This window comes from Heloderma suspectum, chromosome 7 (genome assembly GCF_057233095.1).
Source record: "Heloderma suspectum isolate Gila_16-S chromosome 7, 16-S_ref, whole genome shotgun sequence".
NCBI lineage: Eukaryota > Metazoa > Chordata > Lepidosauria > Squamata > Helodermatidae > Heloderma > Heloderma suspectum.
In genome coordinates, this window is record NC_139464.1 from 113415009 (window position 1) to 113437761 (window position 22753).

At 43.0% G+C, this 22753-nt stretch overlaps 1 protein-coding gene across 2 annotated transcripts in view; it reads right to left on the reverse strand.

Moving 5' to 3' along the window:
* The window catches only part of FRMD4A (FERM domain containing 4A), a 300096-nt gene that overhangs the window by 19981 nt on the left and 257362 nt on the right, over window positions 1-22753 (reverse strand). For both annotated transcript variants that reach the window (XM_084811642.1, XM_084811641.1), the window contains exons 15-17: window positions 15486-15619; window positions 7693-7815; window positions 876-1104 (exon numbers count right to left, since the gene is read on the reverse strand). In XM_084811642.1, coding sequence (XP_084667768.1) covers window positions 876-1104; window positions 7693-7815; window positions 15486-15619 — 486 coding nt within the window. The remainder of the gene's footprint in view (window positions 1-875; window positions 1105-7692; window positions 7816-15485; window positions 15620-22753) is intronic.

Below are 22753 nucleotides of genomic sequence, written 5' to 3' on the forward strand. Positions count from 1 at the left end.
GGGGAGGGACGGAGCGCCTCCCCCCCCACCATCAACATAATCCGTGAAAGGTAAGTGCCTTTCGTACATCCCTACCTAATATACATCACTAAGAACTTACTTATAATTAACATAATTTGCCATTTTGTTGCCCACTCACCCATTTCTTAATGCCAGTATCTACCAACTGAAATTTGTCTTCACAAGGGTCCCAATCCCCAACCTCAAATCTGGAAGTAGATCTTCCAGTTGGAGCATGAAGGTCTTCAAGTGCCAAAGTTTCACAAAAAGTTAACATTAGTAAGCTTCTGGAAATCTTCAGATCAGCCTTTCAGGAAGTGGTTTCTCCATCACTTCCTTAAGAACCAGAGCCTTCTACTGGCCCCTGGCAATCCACCAATCCCCACTAATGGACCCCCATCCAGTACTGTAGTGGAACCAGGGCAAACAGGGTCAAAGCATTAGGACTTTCTGATTAGTAGGGGTGATGACGCCATCTACTACTTCCCCCAGGCTTCCTGCTCCCTCTGAGCTTAGGTGTAATCCTTGCAGTAGCTGGCCAGAGGCGGGAGATGAATTCTCTCGGCAACAATATATTGTTGCAGGCTATGCCAGTTATCACACAAAGTATTTGGGGGCAGCTTGGTTTTGAATGGGCAATTAAGACCCATTAGTTTTACAAAAGACCTGCTCCAGGTGAAGATGAAAACTGCTAGAACCAGGGTGTTGATATAGATCAACACAGCTGCCTGCGCTTTTGGTCTCTCCATGGTGCTGTGGCTATGGGGGCTGTCATGGTGAGCACCTGCACTTCAAAATTTACCACTGCTCTACCCTCAACCCATCATCAGGCTATCAATGAGGTATCAGCACGATAATGTTTCAGCCACATGTACCATCTATGATCAGGGAGGCTCTTTGTGTTGGCTTCTTTCCAGATTTGATGCGGTACTCATTGATGGCATTTTCAATCTCCTGAAGTTTCTTCAGTGCATTAAGGTAGGAGGTTTTCCTTTGTTTCTTCAGCTTTTTGCTGACGTTGGGGTCACTGGCTAGGCGTCGAGCAGCTTCGGTGATCTGCGACTGAATCGCAAATTCTCTTTCCAGGTGTTCCAGCTCAGCTTCCTATCCAAGAAGAAATGTTTTGGCTGTCAGTGTGTTAGCCATATAGGATGGCCTGCAAGTAGAGTTAATCCACTGACAGCACATCAGATCACTGGCAAATGTGGTTACTGTCTGCTAGAGAAGTCTACTGGAATCTACACCAGAGGAGGTTTTTTTTTACACTATGTATCACAATGGAACTACTGAAGTAACTTTAGTTCATGTAGCTCAGTCTTGTTGATTTCAGTGGTATAAGCACACAAATACGTAATCAAAAGGAGTTGTGTTGAACAACTCCTCGTCTCTCTGTAAATGAGCTGAGGGACATTCAGTTTGACACTTTGCCATATATATACTACTGAGTGGCATGGAAACTGCTTCCCTGTAGGCAGGTTCCATATTGCTCCAGAAACTGGCCAAGACACGTGCCCTTCATATGCCAGTATCACTGCAGTGGCACCCAGGGGAAGGAACATCATCATTAACCAACTACATGATCCCTCCTAAATGTTACTGGAGTGATGTGGAATCCAAGCAAAGAGCAATGGCTGCACACTACTCTGGTACACATAAATTGGGCTTTAGGAACCACAACTTTATGATCTTGAGATTCCCAGGTCTTTTTTCCCACAGCATTTGCTAATTCACAGTCACAACGTCCCGAGTGCTGAAAAAAACGTTAAGTATTTGAGGACAAACAGTAACGAGCTGGAAGGACAAGCTACACTGTAATGTCATGCCCACCAAATCTGCATGAGTTTCAAGGATCCACACAAACGTGGAATCTCATGCAGAGCATGGCATGGAATCTCATGCTAAGAATCTTATTAAAACAAGTTTCTAGCTCTGAAGGCTACAGAGAAACAGAACACAGTAGATTGATCTTCAGTGCTTTGCAAGACCTCTGCCTCTCCCCTGGCTACCATCTCCCAATGTTTTTGTCCCTTCCCTCATGCTTTTCAGAAGAATAAATCTAGTGACCTATCCTTTTTTAAAAATTCATTTGCTACGTCATTGAAGTTTTCATCAAAAGCCTTTAAACTGACTCACATTAACAGAAGACCTGAGCAGTGGATTGGACGTGATGGCCTAAGGTTCTATTTATATAGGAGCAGCAGGAACACCAGAGAGCTAGGGAGATGTTTTAACATCCTTCCCCCCTAACATCTCTCTTGCCTGCTCCACCAATGAAAGATGAGCCTGGAGCCACATTCCTTCTAGCCTAGGTGAGAAGCCGCGCCCTTGAGAGATTTGTACTTCTGGTGTGAGGGTCTATTTTTTCCTGGGCTCACCAGAAGCATTGTAATGACAACCACAGCAGGAACACCAGAGAGCTCAGAGGAGGCCTTGGGGAGAGATTCCCCCTGCATCTCTCTTGGCTGTACCACCAAAATGATTTGATAGCTTTGTACTGAATTCTATAGCCTGTAGTGAGGCACCTTGGGGATCATTTAGATTGAAATGCACAGTGCAAATCTTTAAAATAAATAAATATTCTAACTAGCAGTATTCATGTTACAACAGTTGAGTGGTAGGCAGAGGAAGGACTGGTGTTCTGCCTAGCTGCCACTGAGAGAAGGACAAAATCAGTGTGCAGGCATCCCTGTGAGCTCTGTGGAACCCAATCAGTGAGAGCCGGTGAAAAATGTGGAGGGATGGTGTCGCCTGTACTGCAACAGTATCCCCAAGAGCATCATCTTATCTTTTCCTGTGGCAATCTTTCACTTATACCAGAGAAAGTAGAAGTGTGTATTTTGGGGACACCATTGAGGAGGAGGCTAATTTTTTTTCTACCCTTAATGACCCCACCCCATCCCACCATTAAGAATCAAGCCCATTATGCCGAGTTCTGTTTCTTAGGCACCCTGGAGTGTGATGGAATATTCAGAGCTGGCTTTTATATATTCTATAAAGAGAGACCCATCTGTAATTTACCAGTGCACATATTCCCAGAATAAGCTGACATTGTTGTGACTTAATCTTTCTTCAAGACAAGATGGCTCTCTGAAGTATTCATTCTGGATATCTTGGCTTAAAAATCCCCTTTATTGTCAGTGATGAATCAGCACTACTTTAAATCTATAAATACAGTTCTTCTCACATTACTGCTGATTGAATGGCTGGTGTGGGTGTGTTTTTAAGTTTTGCTTTGATGATTTCATAAGGTCTGTCAACACCGGATTTATTAAATCAGCATTCAACACAATACATTTTAAGAATCAGATCCTGATCTGCCTTCTCCCCCCACACCCGCCAACCCTCATGGAAAATCTCCACAACAGCCAGCGAAGGCAGAGGATTAAAGACACTGTTAAAGCATGGTTAAAAAAGAATGCACTTGATCTCTGAATTTTTTAACGGAAGAGCCCTATAGACAAAGCTCATTTGAACCTCTAACAGAGCCTGCCAGGTTCAAATATATTTGTTTTAGCTTTGGTTCCCATATTAGAGCCATTATACACATTAAAGAGAATGAAGGTAAAAGTTGAGTTTGCTGTGCATTCAACAGGAGTTGCAGCCATTTGTGGCTCCCTGAGAAGCGTATGACACTTTTTGGACCTACCAGTGGCATCTGGCAGCAAGCTGTGGGTTAATTAAAACATGAATTGTGAGAATGCATGCCGTGTGTGAGCCACTTCTTGTTTCCATTAACAGCCCTCAAATGCCACATTCAAGGGTTGTTTGCAAGACGTCCGAACAGGGGGACTTGGGATTGTTTGTGGGTTAAACAGCCGCAAGTAAACTCATAGCTTGTTCTTGGGTTAACCTGGGGTTGTTTAACCCACAAACAACCCCAAGTGCCCCTGTTCGGGCATCATGCACACAACCCCTGAATGTGGCATTCTAGGGTTGTTAATGGAAACAGGAAGTAGCTCAGGCATAGTGCACGTCCCTGCAATTTGTGGGTTTATTAACTCACAATTTGCTGCTGGACTCCTTTACATCTGAACAAAGCCTACCTGTATAGCGCACATGTCATACCTTACAGTCTTAGGTGTACACTTAAAAAACAGGGTCAGACTAAACTGGAGAACATCAAAATAATCCATTGGAATGAAGAGATACTCAGGATGTTGAAAAATTATGTATAGTTTTATTCCTTGAAGTATCCCAATGTGTTTTGCAGGATTCATCGTGGAGACATCTTTTTCAGAGATCTCTGCAGGCATTTTTATAAATATTGACCCCTGAAGAAGGCCCATATATATTATACAGGGACGAAATGTGCTGGGCTACTTTAAGGAATGCAACTATGTATATTTGCTCAACATCCTGAGATTTTTGTCTCTTCATTCCATTCTGTACACTTAAAAAACACCTTAGATGTGCAACTAAAAATGTAATGTGTGAAGATTTCCAATCAAAAGGCATGAAAGTACAACCTTCCTCTCCCTGCCTCAGTATGGAAAGCAATTAGTATCTCTTACCAAACTGAGAAACGTCTGGTTATTTATCATATCCAACCAAAAAAGCCACCCACCCACACTATTTAACTGAATGTTTGAACACTTAAAATGTATGCCTACGCAATGACTGTAAGCCACTTTCATGGCTCCCAACTAGGGAATCCTGGGAGTTATAGTAGTGTGAAGGGCCCTAGGATATCTCTACCAGAGTACTCTCAGCAGCCTCACAAAACTGTAATTCCCAAGGATACCTGGAGGAAACCATGACAATTAAACCAACGCGGACTAGTTCTACCAAAGTGTCTCATGCTACCTAGGAAGAGTTCATTATTGTGAATCATCCTTTCAGCAGATTAAAAGAATGTTTGAGGTCTTTTCTAATGATGACTAAATTAGCCGTGATAATATATAATTATTTCAGTGGTTTTTTATGTGAAGAGCATGTCTAGCCAGTGTAGGGATGGGAGAATCAGTGATTTTTGAGCTCTCCAAAAAATCATTTCAAAGCTCTTTTTGGCTCGCTTCCATTTTTGTTTTCTACCTGTTATTTGGCTCATTTGGACAGGGAAAACACACATTTTGAACGGGAAAAGATGCATATTTTTCAAAAGTGCTCACTTTCCCCATCATTAACTAAAGCATAAAAATGTGAATTTTTTGAAAATTGCACATTTCAGAGTGTACTTAAAAAATATATATATGCATTTTTCAAATACTATTACAAATTTGAGAATTTGCAGATATTACTCGAAAAAAGCACTCCTGCTTGAGTCTGCATTCAAGATTGTGAACGGGACATGTTTGCATGATTTGCAAACAGAAATGAAATTCTCATACATCCTTAATCTAGTGTCACTCACTGGAAAATTCCCCTTGGCACAAGATACTGGACATCCCATTCCAACAGAATGCATGCCTTTTCCAAGTCACAAATCTAGACAGGTGCTTTCTCATCACATATTTAATATACTGTGGTGGATAGAGCACTGGTCTTTGACAATGGAGACCCGAGTTCAAATCTCTAGTCAGCTATGAAGCTTGCCTGGTGGCATTTATTTTCTCAGAGTATTTACCTACTTTATAGGGTTCTTGTAAGGATGAAATATGATAATCCATTGTACACCACCTCAAGTTCCTTAGAAGGAGGATACAAATGTGATAGGCAGGCAGTATTCTAATTTGTGTGGTGCAGTGGACAGAGCTCTAGACTTTGACTAGGGTTCGACTCTTAACTCAGCCATACACCCATGAAGTTGCTTTGGGCAAATTGCCACCTTTCAGATTCAACTTTTCAATAATAATGGCCTACTTTCCAGCTTCAGTTCAAGAATGAATGCTGACTGAAAGCACTTTGGAAGTGACAAATGTGAATAGGAATTGAGTAGATTTCCTCCTTTCCTATTGATCTGTCAAGGGCAGTATCTAAAGTGTTTTGTGTTTATTTTATTTATTTTACACATGTGGAAATTCTAACAGAAAGGGTTTAAAAAAATATTTACTAAAATGCACCCATCTTCAGAGATAATTCTTCTTATATAATGTTTGTATATAAGGGTGCCTTTAGTACATTCTTCTAAACCTATGAACTATTTCCTAGTATCAGTTGAGGTCCCCTCCTCTCCCCTTTTTTGCCCTTGCTTTCTAAACTCCCCAAACCACCCAATCATCCCATGGTGGTATACAAAAAAATAACAAACATTTAAATCTTTATATATACACATACATAAGTGCGTGTGTGCATACACACACACACACACACAGTGCCTCGAGTCAAAAAAGCCTTTTGATGATGCTGCCTTTCTGTGAATTCCAGCCCTGCCTTTCTGCTGCTGCTGTAGGGTTGTTTTCATAGCCACGGTTCAGTGTACTGACACGAGGAAGAGGCTGCAGAATAAGCACACCCCGACTAACTTAGCAAAACAGAAATCAATCTTTCTATAGAGTCAGATTGGGTTGGGATGATGCTTCCATTGTTTAGGAAGGGAAGGGAGGGTGCAGTGCCTTTGGTTTGCAATCATGGGTAAACGTCAGAAGGAATGATATCCATGCTACTTAGCAAGAGTGCGGAAGAAATTATGCTTGCCTATTTTACTCTTTTTTTTGTTACTGCTTCACAAAGCAGAAAATACTATGAGCTGAGAACATCTGATATAATACCAAACCTAACAGCAGTTCTCAAGGTTACAGAAATTCAGCATTTTGTTTTTGCATTCTCAACTTATCCAGGAGAGCAGGGGTGGGAAACCTGTAGGTTAAAACATCTGGAGGGCCACAACTCCCATCAGCCCTCACCATTGGCTATGCTGGCTAGGGCTGATGGGTGTTGTAGGCCAAAACATCTGGAGGACCACAAGTTTCCCACCCCTGCAGTACAGTGTAGTGGGTAGACTCTGACTGCAAAGACCTAGATTCAAATCACTGCTCTGCCATGAAGCTCCTTGCGCCAGTCACTGTCCCTCAGTTTGGCCTACTCTACAGGATATTTTGAGGATAAATTGAGAAATAATCCCATTTATGTTGTCCTGAGGTCAGTAGAAGGAGGGTGGGATAGGAATATGATTGATAAATAAAGTTTGGGCTGGACCAATCTAAATGTGCCCAGGCCATCAGAAACATGAGTGCATCCAAAAACAAAATGGCCAACAGCAGACTTCTGCATGTGACTGATAGATCTGCACGAATATAGTGTGAGAAACAAACAAACAAAGAAAAAGACTGAGAGCCAGTTCAGAAGTTCATTTTTAGATCCTACACTTATGTGAACCACTGCCCCCCACCCCGCGCTCGCCAAAGGTGATTCTGGCTCTTCCAGGCAGAATGGATTTTCCCAGGCATATCCATATTTGGGACAAATATGGTTATGTCTGGGCAAATCAACTAATTATGAGATACCAAGCCAAACATGAAAGAGAGCTATTGTATCAAATTTTACAATTTCCACACGATTTTCATCACCTCATGTCCAATAAACAAGCAGATGTTTTGCAATGTGCCCCAGGAATACGGAGACATCTAAATAATCAAGGCTGCCCCACAGTACAAACATCAGAAGTCCTATTCAGATAGTTGGACTGGTATCAAATTAAAAGGGAGGATAATTTCAATACGTGATTATTCTTTCCAGTTCCTGGCCCAAACTGAGTGTTGGTGTTCAACACTGCAACAGAGACACCGGAAGACTGGATCTGAAAGCAATCCTCACCTCTCCTTTTGGCAGTATTTTCTGTTCATCCAGTTTAAAAGAAGTACCTATTCTTCTTCGCACAATTGGGGGCTCTTCTCCTGGGTCAAGGGGATATTCTCTCGGCAATTTTCCTGTAAGCTCCTGAAAACATATATAAAACACCGGAGGTTAGCTGTGTGTGAATATGCACATGTACCAAGTGGATCTTATCTAGATGAGCAACAGCATTCCATACATACAGTCTCTCAGCGATCCCATAGCATATTTACTTGGCTGAGAAATGTATATAGAGGATTGGTCTTCTATCTGAATCTGGGTGTATCTATATTGATTAGCTTAGATTCTAAGCCATAGAATATCGACATGACCAAAAGAGAACATGAGAAGTGAAATTAACCACTACTTTTGGCAAACAATCTGTTTTGGTTCCTTAAATCAATTCAATGAGGAAGCCTTTATGCTTCTCAGCCCCTTACCCTTGGAGCGCCCTCCCCATGAGGCCTCTCTTCTCTGACGTGTTTGGCTTAAGCCCTTTGCCCTCATCCCCAACTAAAATAAAGCCTGAGTATACATAACTATATTTGTTGGTGTCACCCTCTTTTATCCTTGCCTCTGCCTTCCTCCTCTCCGGTTGTTGTGTCACCCAGCCTTTTGCCTAAATTTAAACAAAACATTTCTTGGGGCGGGGGCTTACCACTTGTTTATGTTACTCCGTAAAGTACTATATGCAATGATGGTACTGTCTACATTTTAGTAATAACTGAACAGTTCCTGCCACAACAGTGACATTTTGTAGTAACAGAAGTAGTAGTGGTAAAACCTATCTGCTGTACACTATTTCATGTGATTTTTAAAAAGCGACTTGTATGCAATTTTAGTCTAATGCCAAATTAGGCCATATTGGACTGAAAGGGCTGTTTGGACAGATTCACCTAAAATAACAAAGCAGACCATGCACGTTTCAGAGCCATAGGCCATTGGGCAGAATGTCAATGACTTTTTTTTTAAAAGGTAATCGGTGCTACCCTTTAATGTGGTTTTGTTGGCATGTGCAGTACAGGTGGTTTACACACTGATAAGTGTAAAGGCGTTTAAATACCTACCAAGATGATGGCACTGCAGTAGGGAAAAGCCCCTACTGAAGTTTGTGTAGAAAAGGCTCCATGCCAATGATAAAAATGGGCTTTGTGTTCTATCTACAACACTAGCACTGAGAGATTTCACTAGGCATAACATCCCAAACCTCCTGCAAAAATGACATAAGAGCAGCTGAGCTTGATGTGAAGCAGACAAGTGGGGCTCTGCTCAACCTCCCATTCGCTCCCCTGACTGCTCTTCAATAAAGCGTTTTTTCTGCCTTTTCCCAGGTCACTGGGAAAGGAGGCTCTGGCCTTTTCACTGCTTGGCCTAAGCACTTAAACACAGAATAAACAATCAAAGTCTTTCAATCAATAAAAATTAATTAATCGGAGCAGCAGATTTTTCTGTGCTTCCCCCCACCCCAAAAGTACAAGTACCAATGCAGAAGGTGCCATCTTAGAAGAGGCTCCCCATCCTATGTAATGTGGGAATGCCTCTTTCAAGATAGTGCCTTCTGCTTCCTGGCACTGCATCACGACGCAGAACCAAGGTCCAGCACCCTCCTCACTTTGTCATTGTTATGATGCGGTGATTGGCTATGGGCTTTTCCAGCCCAGCCCCCGCCTTGGTTCTTCAGACCTTCCCCAACTGAAGTCGCTGCCATTCCCTCTTATCGTTCCATTGGCCGCTCAGGAAAGCAGCAGGGAGAGAGCGCATGGAAATTCCAAACCAGCTGGGAAAGGCACCAGCCCAAAAAGAGTATCAGGCTCTATAAACGTGAAAAAATACTTTTGTTTGAAAACTTGGGCGCAACATTTGTAGCTGAGTGCGAATGTGCACAGGCACCAAGTGGATATTGCTGTTTTTAAAGGTAATAATTAACGGCTTGCTAAATGTTCTAAAAACAAAGTATTTTTTCACTTCAGAATTGTTGTTGTTATGAATACACAAGTTTAATCAATCAATCAACACTCGTATTCTTTGACAAATGCTTTCATTCAGATGGCAGCTCTACTAATAAGGAGTATCTAGGATATTCTACAGGGTTTATAATAAGGGACAGTTATGTTATCAATGTATACATCTCTGGCATATATTCATATATGCAATTATGCAAAGCAGTTTTAGGACGCAAGCCTACGGCCACAAGACAGCGGCTAGATGGCCATAGGATTGTTCGGTTCCTGGAACACTCCCTCCCCTCCCCCTCTCCCACCACCTTGTGGGCGGCGCAGATCGTCCCCGGGCTCCACATTTGGAACAGCAGTGTGAGGCGGGGTCAAAGGAGGCGTCCCCGGGGGTGGGGAGTGTGGAAGTGCTGGTATGACACTTCCGTTGCGTTGTCTGATCTCCCCCTCCCCCGCTCCGAAGTCCTGCAGCTAGATGTCCGAAATTGGCCATCTAGCCATGAATGCAAGGTGGCTGGAGTGTGGAGGAGAAGATCCCCTCCGGGCTCTGCATTGGACAGGCGGTCGCCTCCGAGTTTGGAGGTGTCCACCTATCCCAATAGGATTGCTCCCTCCATTTCTTTAATAAAATGGTTGACTGACTATCTTCTATATATATAAATGTCAAAAATTGTGTGGGGGTTTGTGGCTGGCTGCAGGGCTGTCTGTAATGCAGGGAATAAGGGGGAGCTGGCCTGGGTGTAATCACGTTGTAGGGGCCCACCGAGCCTGCCACTTGGGCCCTACAGTTGCTGCCCCTTTTACTTCACATTCTCACTTGGCAGAGTGTATGACAGGAGTCACTGGGTTGCATTATTACTTTGTTTATACTTCCCCTTACTAACACGCACCCCCTCTCAGTCATGGTGCAGGCCAGGTTTCTGATTTCAGCTACCAGTCATCCTACTGGCCATCTTTCATTCTATTGGTCTCTCTCCCATTCACTCTGACTTCCTTCACCTTGGATTGGCTTGCCGCGATTTGTTCCCTCCCATTTATTTATTTATTTACTTACTTACTTACTTACTTACTTACTTACCGCCCAATAGCCGAAGCTCTCTGGGCGGTTCACAAAAATTAAATCCAAACAACACACAATAAAACAATTTAAAATATACAGAACATTAAAACCACAATATAACAATACAACCACAATAAAACCTAGCAGCAGTGCAGGAGTTTAAAATACAGATTTAAAACAGCAAAGATAAAAATTTAGAAAGCTAAAATGCTAAAATGCCTGGGAAAATAAAAAGGTCTTCACCTGGCGCCGAAAGGAATACAATGTAGGCGCCAGGCGAACCTCACTAGGGAGCTCATTCCAGAGCCGGGGTGCCACATGAGTAAACCATTTACTCATGGTTTCTTTTCTGACTGTGCAGAGCATTTAGTTTCTCTCCCCTTTTCCTGCAATATCCAGCGAGCAAGCAAGTTAGTGTTAAATATCTTTACCCCTTTCAATGCCAGATGTATCTGTTAGTAGTGTGTGATTAACACTAAGGTGAAATGTGGTGCAGTGTGTGCTCGCCTGTCTGAGGGGCTGGGATGACACAGTCGAGTGGAGACTTAGGGCTTTATTCTCCATGTTTCTTCCATGGGCAGTTATATGTTGCGTGAGTGGGTTCCCCGAATCAGTTGTATATCTTTGCTCCAACTGGAAAAACAACAAATGTTGTTTATAAACAAGCCTTACAATGAACTTCTACTTTCCTAATATTTAACTTTAGGTCCATAGTTGTTGGCATCATTGCCATCATGTCGCCCATCATGCTGCTCGGGAATCTCCATGTTCTTCCCACGTACAGTTATACCTTCCAGAATTAGTTTGTAACAATAAGCGAAAATCGTGTTGTGTGCTCTTTATAAGAATTTTAAAAAATAATAATATATAAACAAAAAATCTCCTCAGTTTTCCTTTTCACCTTTCTTATGGAGCCTTTCCGAGAAGTGTAAACCTACCTTAATGTGTTTCTAACGAATAGTGCCTATGACAATTTCACATCCTGGGCAACGGATGTGAACTAGTCTATCAGGTAGTGAACTAGTCTATCAGCTAGTAAATATCAATATAATGATTCTGAAACTTCAAAGGAATTTCTTCATTCTAGTGCTAGGCTTATAACCAAATAATAAACAGACAGATAAAAAGAAATATTAGAGTATCTCAATATAACTGTTTAATGGTTGACATAAAATCACCATTAGATACTTTTCCTGAATCAAAAGATGACTGTAGATCAGCACCAGCTCTCTCCCTCTCTCTGTATAAATCAATTGCTCAAAAACCTTCAAAGCTGAACCCCTTTCAAACAGGACTGACTCCAATTTTAAAAAATAACCAAGTTTAAGTTTGTAATTAAAGAATTAATTCTTTCATCTGAAAGCCAATCAGATTAATTATTGCTTTTGGGCATCAGTGTTTGTTCACGAAGACTCTGATTTCCCTGCTGTTTTCTAAAGAAAGAAAACACTGGGCTACCACATTCACCCCATAAAATGAAAAGTGTGTTAGGAGCTTGGCTCCTGTAATTTAAGCTGAACTAATAAGTAACTAGAACCTGCAGAAATCTGATGCCACTGTTTCAAATGGTTAGGGGCCAGGCTTAAGTTTGGCTACCCCAAGGTTTTAATTCATTTCCTTCTCTCAGTCTGCCAGCCTCATTATAAGCCAGCAATTCCCGCAGGAAAGTAAACAAACAGTGATTTATGGGAGACTGAAGAGAGAGGTTTAGAATAAAACTAGAAAATGACGACTGAACTTTCTTGCATGTTATGCAGCCAATTTAAGCAAAACTATGTAGGCATGGACCTGACCTGACCTCACAACCCTTCCTCACATAGGCAAACTACCAAATTCAACTGTTGTTGACTATGTGAGAGAGAAATGCTCAAATAAGGTTTAGCAGCTCAAGTATTTCCTTTTATATCCTTTGTTGAAAAGCTGTTTCCCACTGCTTGTCCTTATTGGAGTTATGTACAGTTTTGAGGAAAAATAGAATGACACATTTTCAAATAAGAAATAGAATGCAGCATTTACAGCAGAGCAAAATGTTGCAGTGGATGTAGAATTCGGCTTCCAAAAAATATCAGCTTCCATTTGAAAAAGGCAAGTGTCTAGCCCTCACAGCTGCAAACATGTGCATTATAATGCATGGGCGATGCATTATAACGATGAAGTCTCAGAAAACAAAGGTGGTTTGACACGATTTCCAGAGATCAGGAGCGGTACTTCTGCCTAGCTTCTTGCCCCTCCCTAGGACTACCAAATCAAAAATTATGCAAAATAGACAAATTATCCAAATCTATCTAATTTGCATAATTTATAAAAGTCACAGAATTCAGCTGATTGTGAAGTAAGATTTGGATTAGCTGGGCAGATACATTTTATAAAGAGTGAATACACACAGTCCAGTTCACAGGCACGCCAAATTAAAACCTAACTACTTCCCACGTATTGGCTTAAGCATTTTGGGGGGTCTATTACTATAAATAGTGGTGCTGGAGAAGTGCAATCCAAGCAGAAGTTTTATACCCACAGCTGCTGCTATTTATGATGTCTCTAGGCAAAAGCAGAAGCGTGGCAACGATCTTGCCATTTCACAAATCAAAATGGATTTACGTTCACTGTAACCAACTTGAATCTAGTCCAGGTTAAATCAGCAACAGCAAGGGGTGTGTGTGTGCGTGCGCGTGCGTGTGCGGGGGGTTAAAACAGACAAGCATAAAGAGATCTTTATAGCACTCTGTCTTCCTCTTTTTCTTATAGATGCAATGAAGTAATCTTAATTAACAATGCTACCAATGGATCCATTTCAACCAGGGTTCATGCGTTGTTTTGGCACTGAAACTACCTTGGTTGCCCTGTGGGATGGCCTCCTGTCAGGAGAGAGATGGGAAGTGTAACTTTGCTGATTCTCCTGGATCTCTTAGTGGCTTTCACTATACCATCGACTGTGGTATCCTTCCAGGAAGGCTGTCTGAATTGGTGTTTTTCCCCCTCTTATTTTTTTTCTGAAGTATTTTGTACTTCCACAAACCCTGGGGGTTCCCTCCACAAGCCTGCTGATGCCACTCTATTGTGTATCGATGGTGCACTTTTGGCTCCATAAGCAACAACGCTTACAGCCTGGGCCATGTTTCTACAACAATGGAAGGAGAAGCGAATGGAGGGGTACTGGATTTTTTAAAAGGAATCAGCTTTGCTGAGCTTTGGTCCATGCAGGGCTCCATGAGCAGGTTCTCTGCACCAGTAAAAATCACTTCACAGAACATACTTCCTGGTGGGGGTTGGCACTGGAGTGAACATCATCTGACTGGCGGGGGCTGCTCAACCAATAAGAGAGGCTTCCCCCCCTCCCCGCTTTCTCCTGAAAGTCCAGATGTACCTGCATTTCAGGAGCAAGCCTCACTGAGCACAATGAGAGTTACTTCTGAGTAGACACACATAACCTTGTTCTGGGAAAGGGAGGGGGTGAACACAAAGTTGGGACACCAGCCCCCATTTTAACCCTCAAGATCTCTATAACGAAGGGTCAACATAGTTACTTCCTAACCAAACAAAGGAGAATTGTAGCCTCAAGATTGCGCTTTACCGCACTTAGGGAGTTGGGCTTTAAACTGTGCCATGTCAAATGAGAGGGATCTCTGTAAGTTCTGATCTGGGCATTCAGAAGGAAAGCCTCATTCAGCACAATGGGAGTTACTTCTGAGGAGACACAAATGGGTTTGTGCAGGGATGAGAAACACACATGAAACAACCCTTGCCCGAGGTCAGGGTGAAAGGCACGCCCCTGGGCAAGGCTAGCATACCCGGGGTAAATGTGAGGGTTGGGACGCACAGCAACTATACCGAGGAGAACCCGACTTGAGGAAAAGAACTGAACTTCAAGCAGTCTCTGGAAATCTGGTTTCTCCCTGATAAGCTCCGGTGTGTCTGCTGGATGGCCACAACGTCCTGTATCCCTAATGACCTCAACACGCAGCCAGCTTGGAGTAAATCACTGGTGGAAACACCCCCTGTGTACCAGGAAGAGAGGGAATTATGCCAACTATGCATGTGCTCTGAATAGTTCCTCTGTGGTGGAACCAGACGGTGGGTGGGAAATCATGTAAAATGACTGCTACACTGTAATGTGTAACTAAAGTCTAATGGTCAAATCAGGATAAAACTGTTGGGAACTAGCTGCCATTTAGAAAAAGGGAGACAAGCTGGGCCATATAAGAAACAAGGGAAATTGTCAAATTCAGATTTGAAATGCATTTTATTTTCCTTGCAGTATTCACAATCCAATTGTAGAATTTGACATTTCAGTGGTAAATGGTCCTAGTATCGGGTTATGTATTCAATTTTTTTGCTGATTTCAGTGGGAACTGTGGATGTTCAGGGGATCACTCAGGGTTAGATCCAGGATCTGTCCTCTCTTGAAAGAAGGGTTCTGCTCACTGCCCAATTTTCAGGGAGGCCCCTTCCCGCCTCCATCACAGCTCACCCCATTCAGCAGGGTCCCTCTGTGTAGCATTTTCAGGAGGCTGGAGGGGGTGCTGGGGGGGGGGGTCTGCTTCCATTAGCCTAGTTGCACAGGCCTAAGTCTGGATCCATACAGAGTTTCACTCTGCAAAACAGAGACTCCATAAAATGTTATCCTTCTACACAATCTCTGCTTTCTTGCCCATTAGAAACCACACAGAGTTTCCCAAGGACGACGACGATTGCATTTATATCCTGCCTTTTTCCTCTTGCAAGGAACTTCTTGCAAGGAGATTAGACAAATCTCTGCCACCTACCGCTTCTCGGAGACACAGTTTCTTTAGCTCCTCCAGGCGCTGGCGAAGTGTCTCCTCCAGCGCTTCTTGCCTGGATTTCAAGGCAGCCAGCATGTCTTTCTTGGCAGACTGAGAGCTATCTGACTCTTGAGAACCTGTCAATAAACAATGACAGCATTAGGCCAGCTGATGTTAGAGCGCACATCTGGAGCAGTAAGGGAGCTGGTGAATATGGGCTCTTGAAAAAGACAGAGATAATAAAAATAAAAGGGGATTGCACTGCATGGCTTTGCTCATTCATAACACATTCTCAACACTTATACTAACAGAAGGATGTTATACATGTAGCCACACAAGACATTTAAATTCATTCAGGTAAATAAAGAGTCTTTAAGATCAGGTCATTAACATTTCCTGCAACAGTCGACCTTTGCAAAGGTGAGGATACATCTCAGTCTTGTCTTGGACACTTGTGCAACAGGTCACTGTTCCTTGCCAAGGCCCCACTTCTCACCAGCTCCCACCAAATGCTCCTTCAAGCAGCTTTACATTGTCCACGCTCCCCTCTTACGTTTCATGCAAGCACCAACCACTTTTGTCCACACACATAGGTCTGGCTCATAGTGTTGGTAGCAATCATGCATACAGCGCAGAAGTTCATGTGACCTCCCATAACCTGCCAATGGCTTTGTGACAATGTGACCTGAAACTGTCCCCCTGCACAATTACTGGGCAAGTAAGCGGTATTTCCACCACCACCAAAACTCTTTAAAGAGGGAGGCCATACTTGCATGTATACTGACCATAAGGAAGGACAATTTCTACCAGGCAACCTCCAGGCAACTAGCAGGCACATGGGAGATATGACGGTTGGGTGCCTATGTTCCACTGCTGCATGCACAACTGCCACCAGCAATGTGAACTAGGTCAATGTCTCCAAGCTCTCAGTGATCTCGATCACACATAATGCTAATCCATGATTTATGTAACCCATGCTTAGGCCATAGTTTGTTGCCTTACCCAGGGTTTGTCCAGCAGATGAGCAAACAAACCATGGCTTGTTTTCTCAATCCCTGTTTTTTTCGTTTCATTTGTCCTTTGTCCACTCCCTCCCTGTATCCCAAATGCCTCTGTGGTGCTGTAGCACTGGCATGTAGAGTGGTTGTGTTTTTTTTTTTTTACCACTCTTGCCTGCTGCCTCTGTAGCTTGGCAAAACAACCCCCAGTTCTGGGTTCACAAATATCAACAATTCATGGTTTAAACAACCTAGAATTCACAAGCCAACAGCAAACCATAGGTTCTCTTTCTGGGTTGTTAATGGTTGGTTAGCATGGCTGGGTTCACTCATCATGATGACCCAGAATTCAACAACTCATGGGTTAAATAAACCATGGGTTAGTATTATGTGTGAACCAGGCCAGTGTCTTCCTGCCTGTCAGCTGATGAACAGGAAGTGTCAGTACCATATGGTTCTGCTGTTAGAATTTGCACAACCTCCGTATCCCGCATACCCTATAGTCCAAAGGTGTTGATTTTCTCAATATGACTAAACTTTTAGAGGGATATGTCTTCCCTAAAAATAAAGAGATAACCTATGAAGCATTTCAATTAAGACATCCACACAATTCGGCAGCCACTTAATGATATTAAAGTCATAATTAGAGCCACACTGCCATTCATGCACTGATATGTACACAGCTTCTCCAATACAAGTCTGGGGCTTTACTAGTGTTGGAAACAGAAATGTGTGAAGCAACCCTGAGAGGAATTAAGTTAGAGAAGGGAGGAGGAAGACAGAGCCATGGACAGCAGGTGAAAAATGCATGCCTCTGAGGAATGCTGTTGGAGGAAACAAGCCAAAGCAGATTGAATGAATGCCCAGAAAAGGGGGAGCGGGGGATCCCAGCATCAGCTATATGACATCACTCGTGTCCACATGTACAACCTAGTGTGGCCTCTTTGATGCAGCAGGTTTTTATTTTGCTTATTTCCTACATGCCTAATGCCATAAACAATTAATATCCCAGTACAGCTGCTATTCCTGCTGTATTCATTTGCCTGGCTGCCAGTGTCAACCTTGCAGCCAAAAACTGGCCATCCGGAACATTCTCTGAGGAGCCCAGATTGGGAGTGAAGGTGCATAGCATGTTCCCTCATGCCAGCAGCCAGGCATGATTCACTGCCTCAGGATGTCAGCAAACAACAGAAAGTGACCACAAACAGCCACTATCTCTCAACTCTGACTAACAAATAGGAAATCCTCCACAGCAAACAGCCAAGATAAGGCCCATCTGGAATTGCTCAGCACAGGATACACACATATATATCCCGCGAGGTGAATGTTCTTCATTAGCTCTTTGTGCTCGTCTGCTGCCTTGGTGACTGGACAAGTTTGCTATTCATCAAGTGAAATGCTTCCAGTGGAGAGCAACAGGAAGTTCGTGTCTCAGATGTGGTGATGGGAAAAGGCCGCCCACTAGTTAATGCTGAGGAGGAAATACCTATCTGCCTAAAGCATGTTAAGATGGAAGCTGGTATGCTTACAAAAAACCTGCAGAAATGGCAACGCTTTTACCATGTGGCGCTTTAACAACGACATGTGCCAGCAACCCTTCTCCCCCACAAAACCCAACAGGCGTACTTCCTTGGAAGTTAGTCACAATAAGCATTTGACTATTCAGACTTAGTTGTGACTTGTTTTTCTGGATAGGACCCAGATAGGATTTTTCTGGAAGCTCTCTGCCACGTTCCTCTCTCTGAAAAGTATAGGAGCTTCACAATATGAATGGCAAGGCAAAGGAACCAGAATCCACCTTTTGAGAAAGGAATGTGACTGGAGACATGAGTAACACGGTCAAACTTTTCACTATAAAAGCCCAGAACCACCCACTTGAGTTCTTGAGTTCATATGCAGTTTTTAAAGCTTCCTTTAGGCCTAGGTGAAAATCCTGTGTTTCAGTTTCACATGCCTGGTTTGGGGCTCCTCTGTGCCAGACAATGGCTCGTGGTCCTGGGGCTGTTGCAAAAAGGGTGGCGGTTACTTCAGGGATGTAATGCACTTTAAACCCACTTCTACACACTCCATTCTCCCCTCCTTTGTGGTAAGTGGATGCACAAGCAGATGTGTAGACATTGGGTCATGGGTAACTTTCTACTATGGGGTTGGGGGTGCCTGTGCACATTCAAACCCCAGGCTCATTCTTGCACCCCACTTTGTGTAATGCTTGCATGCCAACATGTGTGAAAGCCCTAGTGCCCACAAGGACTCTGTGCATCCACTGGACCTTCCATGCATTCAAGTAGTTGCTAGCTCAATCTGTTGGTCCTGTGTTGTGCACTACTCAAGGCCACACATTCCACGGGAAATCCATGACTGGATTTCCTGGTATAACGTTTTTCTTCCAAAATCAGCTGCACTCCCCCCACAGAAATTTTTGGTTTGGTCATGACACAGGGAAAAGGAAAACCGTGAGTGGACAACTTGTGGCCCTTCGGATATTTCGGCCTTCAGCTCCCATCATCCTGCACCACTGCCAAAGCTGATGGGAGCTGCAGTCCAACAACACCTGCTGGGCCACCAGCTGCCCACCCCCAATGTGGGCACATGTATGTTTTCCCTCTCCCCGGCTAACAGTAGCTCCAGGAGGACAATTTTGAAGCAGGGCTGTGGTATAGAGGGATAGGGCTAGGACCTCCTCCATCTGCACCTCAGCCCTGATCCAATTCAGCTCCCCGCCCCCCGCCTAGTACTTTTAGAAGAAAAAAACTATGTTGGGAGATAAAATCATAGATCACCCACATAACATCTGAGTGGGCCCTATTAGTAGGCTGGCTTGAGTTTAACATTGAACTGGCTTGTCTACTAGAGTGTAGTAATTTGAGATGGTTAACTAGCACATAGTGCAACCCTCTTTTGACCTTATTTAGGGTATAAAAGCAACCTCCAAGATCACATGGCATAAATGATGATGTCTGAGAAAGATAAACAAGGAAAAACACTGGCCAAGATCCTTTTAGTTAAGAACATGGAACACATAGCCTTCTTCTAACTGACCTGCAAAAATCAGAGGGAATAAACCAGGAGCATATCCCTGTGAAGAAAACCATGCATGCATGCATGCATGCATTCATATTTCTATACTGTCCCATAGCCAAAGCTCTCTGGGCGGTTAAACAAAAATTAAAAACCATTTAAAAATGAATTATACAAAGTGCAAAATCATGGTGGGAGTAACTCAAGAACCCTATCAGAGATGGTTTTTCAGTGGTCTATCCAGGGAGCTTCTATTAGTCCTCAAGACCAGACTCTGAATATGGTCCAAGGCTTAAGTTTGGCTAAACCTGCTGACAAAACAAAATAAAAACTAAGGAGTGCAGAACTGTGATGAGAATACATGTAGGCTTCACTTCAGTCCTTATTATAAGCATGCTCACACTACTTCTGCCAAGAGCTTGCATTGTTTTGAAGATAATTAATGCTTTATCCCAGTAACAATGTCTTATTGTTGCAATGGATTGATAAAATCTGTGTCTCTGGAGAATGAACAATGTGAGAAGCTCTTGCAAACTTGTAAGCTACAAATGCAGAAAGGTGGCCTAAATCATGAGGGAGGCAGGAAAATGGGAAAAGGGTTCCAGAGGTCTCTTTCATGCCTCAACCTTCTTATTTCATGTTTTGGCTTTGCACTGTTTACATTTTGAGTTTCTCATTCTTGAACTTCCTCCCCACTTCACCCCTGGCACTACTGAGTTATTTTATTCCAAATGTTTGATTCTAACAAAGGTCAAAGTACATCTGTTGCCCATTTTTTGTTGACGCCCCATGAAGATATAAATGCTCATGGGGCGGAGGGGGGGGGCATTTTTAATCCCAGCACCCACTCCTTTTTTCTTATTAAAATTTTAATGGTTTCATTACAACTATAAATACACAAAGCCCATTCAAAAGAGAAACATTTTAAAAAGTAGTATGCTTCTAGAATAAGCCACACGATACAGTAAGCAATAAAATAAAATTGTTACTTCAGCTGTTCTCCTAAAGAAAATAGCCTCATAAAGTTGTGCATTCTATGAACATACATTAAACAAGAGTGTTCCACATAGTCCAGTGTTAGGTGTTACAGAAGGTGCATAGTAGCTGTTGAAAATAAGAGCCTGCTTATTTTCCTCTTCTTTCCTCCCATAATAATAAAACATGTGTCATGACATCATTGTGTTCTGGGTTCTCTTACCCTCAAGTGGCAGACACTGACCCAGTTTGCACATAACGGCAGCAAACTGTGGGTTAATTAACCCAAAATTTGTTGCGGTTCAGCAAATTCTGTGGAATTTTGAATATTCAACCTCTGATTGGGGGTTACTACATGACCTCTGAAGCTGGACACTATAGGCTTGTCATGGATTTGAAAATCCACAGTTAACCTACAAGTAGCACTTAGGTTAAATGTAGGTTGTTTAACCCACCGTTAACCTATAATGTCCGGGTTTAGATATCACGTAGCAACCTAGGTTTAGATATCACATAGATTGCCTCGATTGAGGGTTGAATATTCAAAAAGGCTGAAGAACACTCCTGGCACATGCCATGGCAAATCTTGGGTTAATTAACCCATGATTTGCCGCTGTTATCTGTGAACAGCCCCAGTGAAGTGGAATGAGAATGGGCAAACTCAGGGCTGAATGTGATTACATCATTACTTGGCACGACTACGGAAGAGAAGACGAAGAGACCACCATGCTGTTTTTTTCAGCAGTAGCCATAACATCTCCATAACCTCTAGTTCTAGAAATACGAGTATTAGAAGAGGACACCTGTAGCTTGGCCAAAATCACAAAGTGGAGGGATACTGACCCAGTTCACACAGTGGAGGGGTTCTGACCGGGTCAGTACTGCCCACCGTGGCTTGTTTAAGCCACAGTGAGCTATGGCAAGTGCTGGGCATAACCCATGGTCTGTTGTTGGCTTATGCAAGGGCTGTTTAACCCTTATATAACGAATATTCAAAATGGCCACCAGCACACAAGTTAAATAAGCCACAGTGGGCTGTTCGATTGTGTGAACCAGTCCAGTGAATTGGGACACATAAGGCAAAAGAAGCCCACTCCTTCAGAACAATTAATCTTTTTAGTGAAACCTATTTTCTCCTTGCCAGCATGCTCTCATTCAAACCATTGGGCCAGTTTACTTCCCAAGCTCAAGAGCTTTTCTGTCAGTGGTTGCTTTGGAATCATATTTTTCTAGTTTTCCATTTATTAGTAAGCAGAACAACTCCCCCAGCCCCCCATGTTCACTATGTCTTTACTTCTATTAAGCGACTTGTTGATCTAGGATGTCATCATCAGTAAAATCTTAGGTCAGCTAGAATAACTTCCATTCTCACCAGTAAAAACTACTATGTTCATTATGGTACATCCAAGGAATGTGTATACCCAGCCACACTACTCCTCACTAAAATGAACAGAGCGGGGGGGAAAAAAAATCCAGACAAAAGATGTGACGAATCGTGTTAATTCAAGCGGATACACTGTGCTCATAAGCTGATGTAGAGAGTTCTCTTCCTACTTCCCACCAGCATGGGATGAGCAGTGACAGACTCGGAATTCCTTGTGCTTCCTCCAACTGCATGTCTGCTGCATGGTGTGTGTGTATGTGCGCGGAGGTGGGGTGGGGGGGAGCTTACATCTGGAGCACAAACATAACTTTCCAGGGAGAGATGCACAACTCCTCACCTCATGTTGAAGTAGAAAACATGTAAAGAGGAAACACTGATCACTTGCACTTCTTTCTTTTCCTTCCCCTGTACACCGTAATGTGCAAAGCTGGCCACAGTTAGAGCAGATTCACAATTTACTTTTAAAATCCAAGTATAAGAAAAAACCCACGTTTGAATGGCAAAGCACATATACACTGCATATGAGTTTACTGGAGGGTGCTTAAACATGGAAGTGGCAGTTTTGAAAGAATCTGGCTTCTGCCTTTGTATTTAATGACAGAAGACTCAGCCATAAACGTACATGTACCATTTTCTTGCTTTGTTGTTGTTCAAGCCATTAAATTCTGGGCAGCATAATAAATCCTAAAACTATCTGCGAAGTCTACTAGGAGCCCACACCTCCACTCAAACCAAAAGTTAGTCCCAGATGACAAAGCCAACACGCTGAGCTCTGACATAAGCTAATATTAGGATAGAAGACGACATGAGGGCAACAGACCTATGTCATCAAAACACACACTGTGCCTGACGTAATGGGTAATTTCTAGTGAAAAAGCGACCGTCAGCTGGAGTGT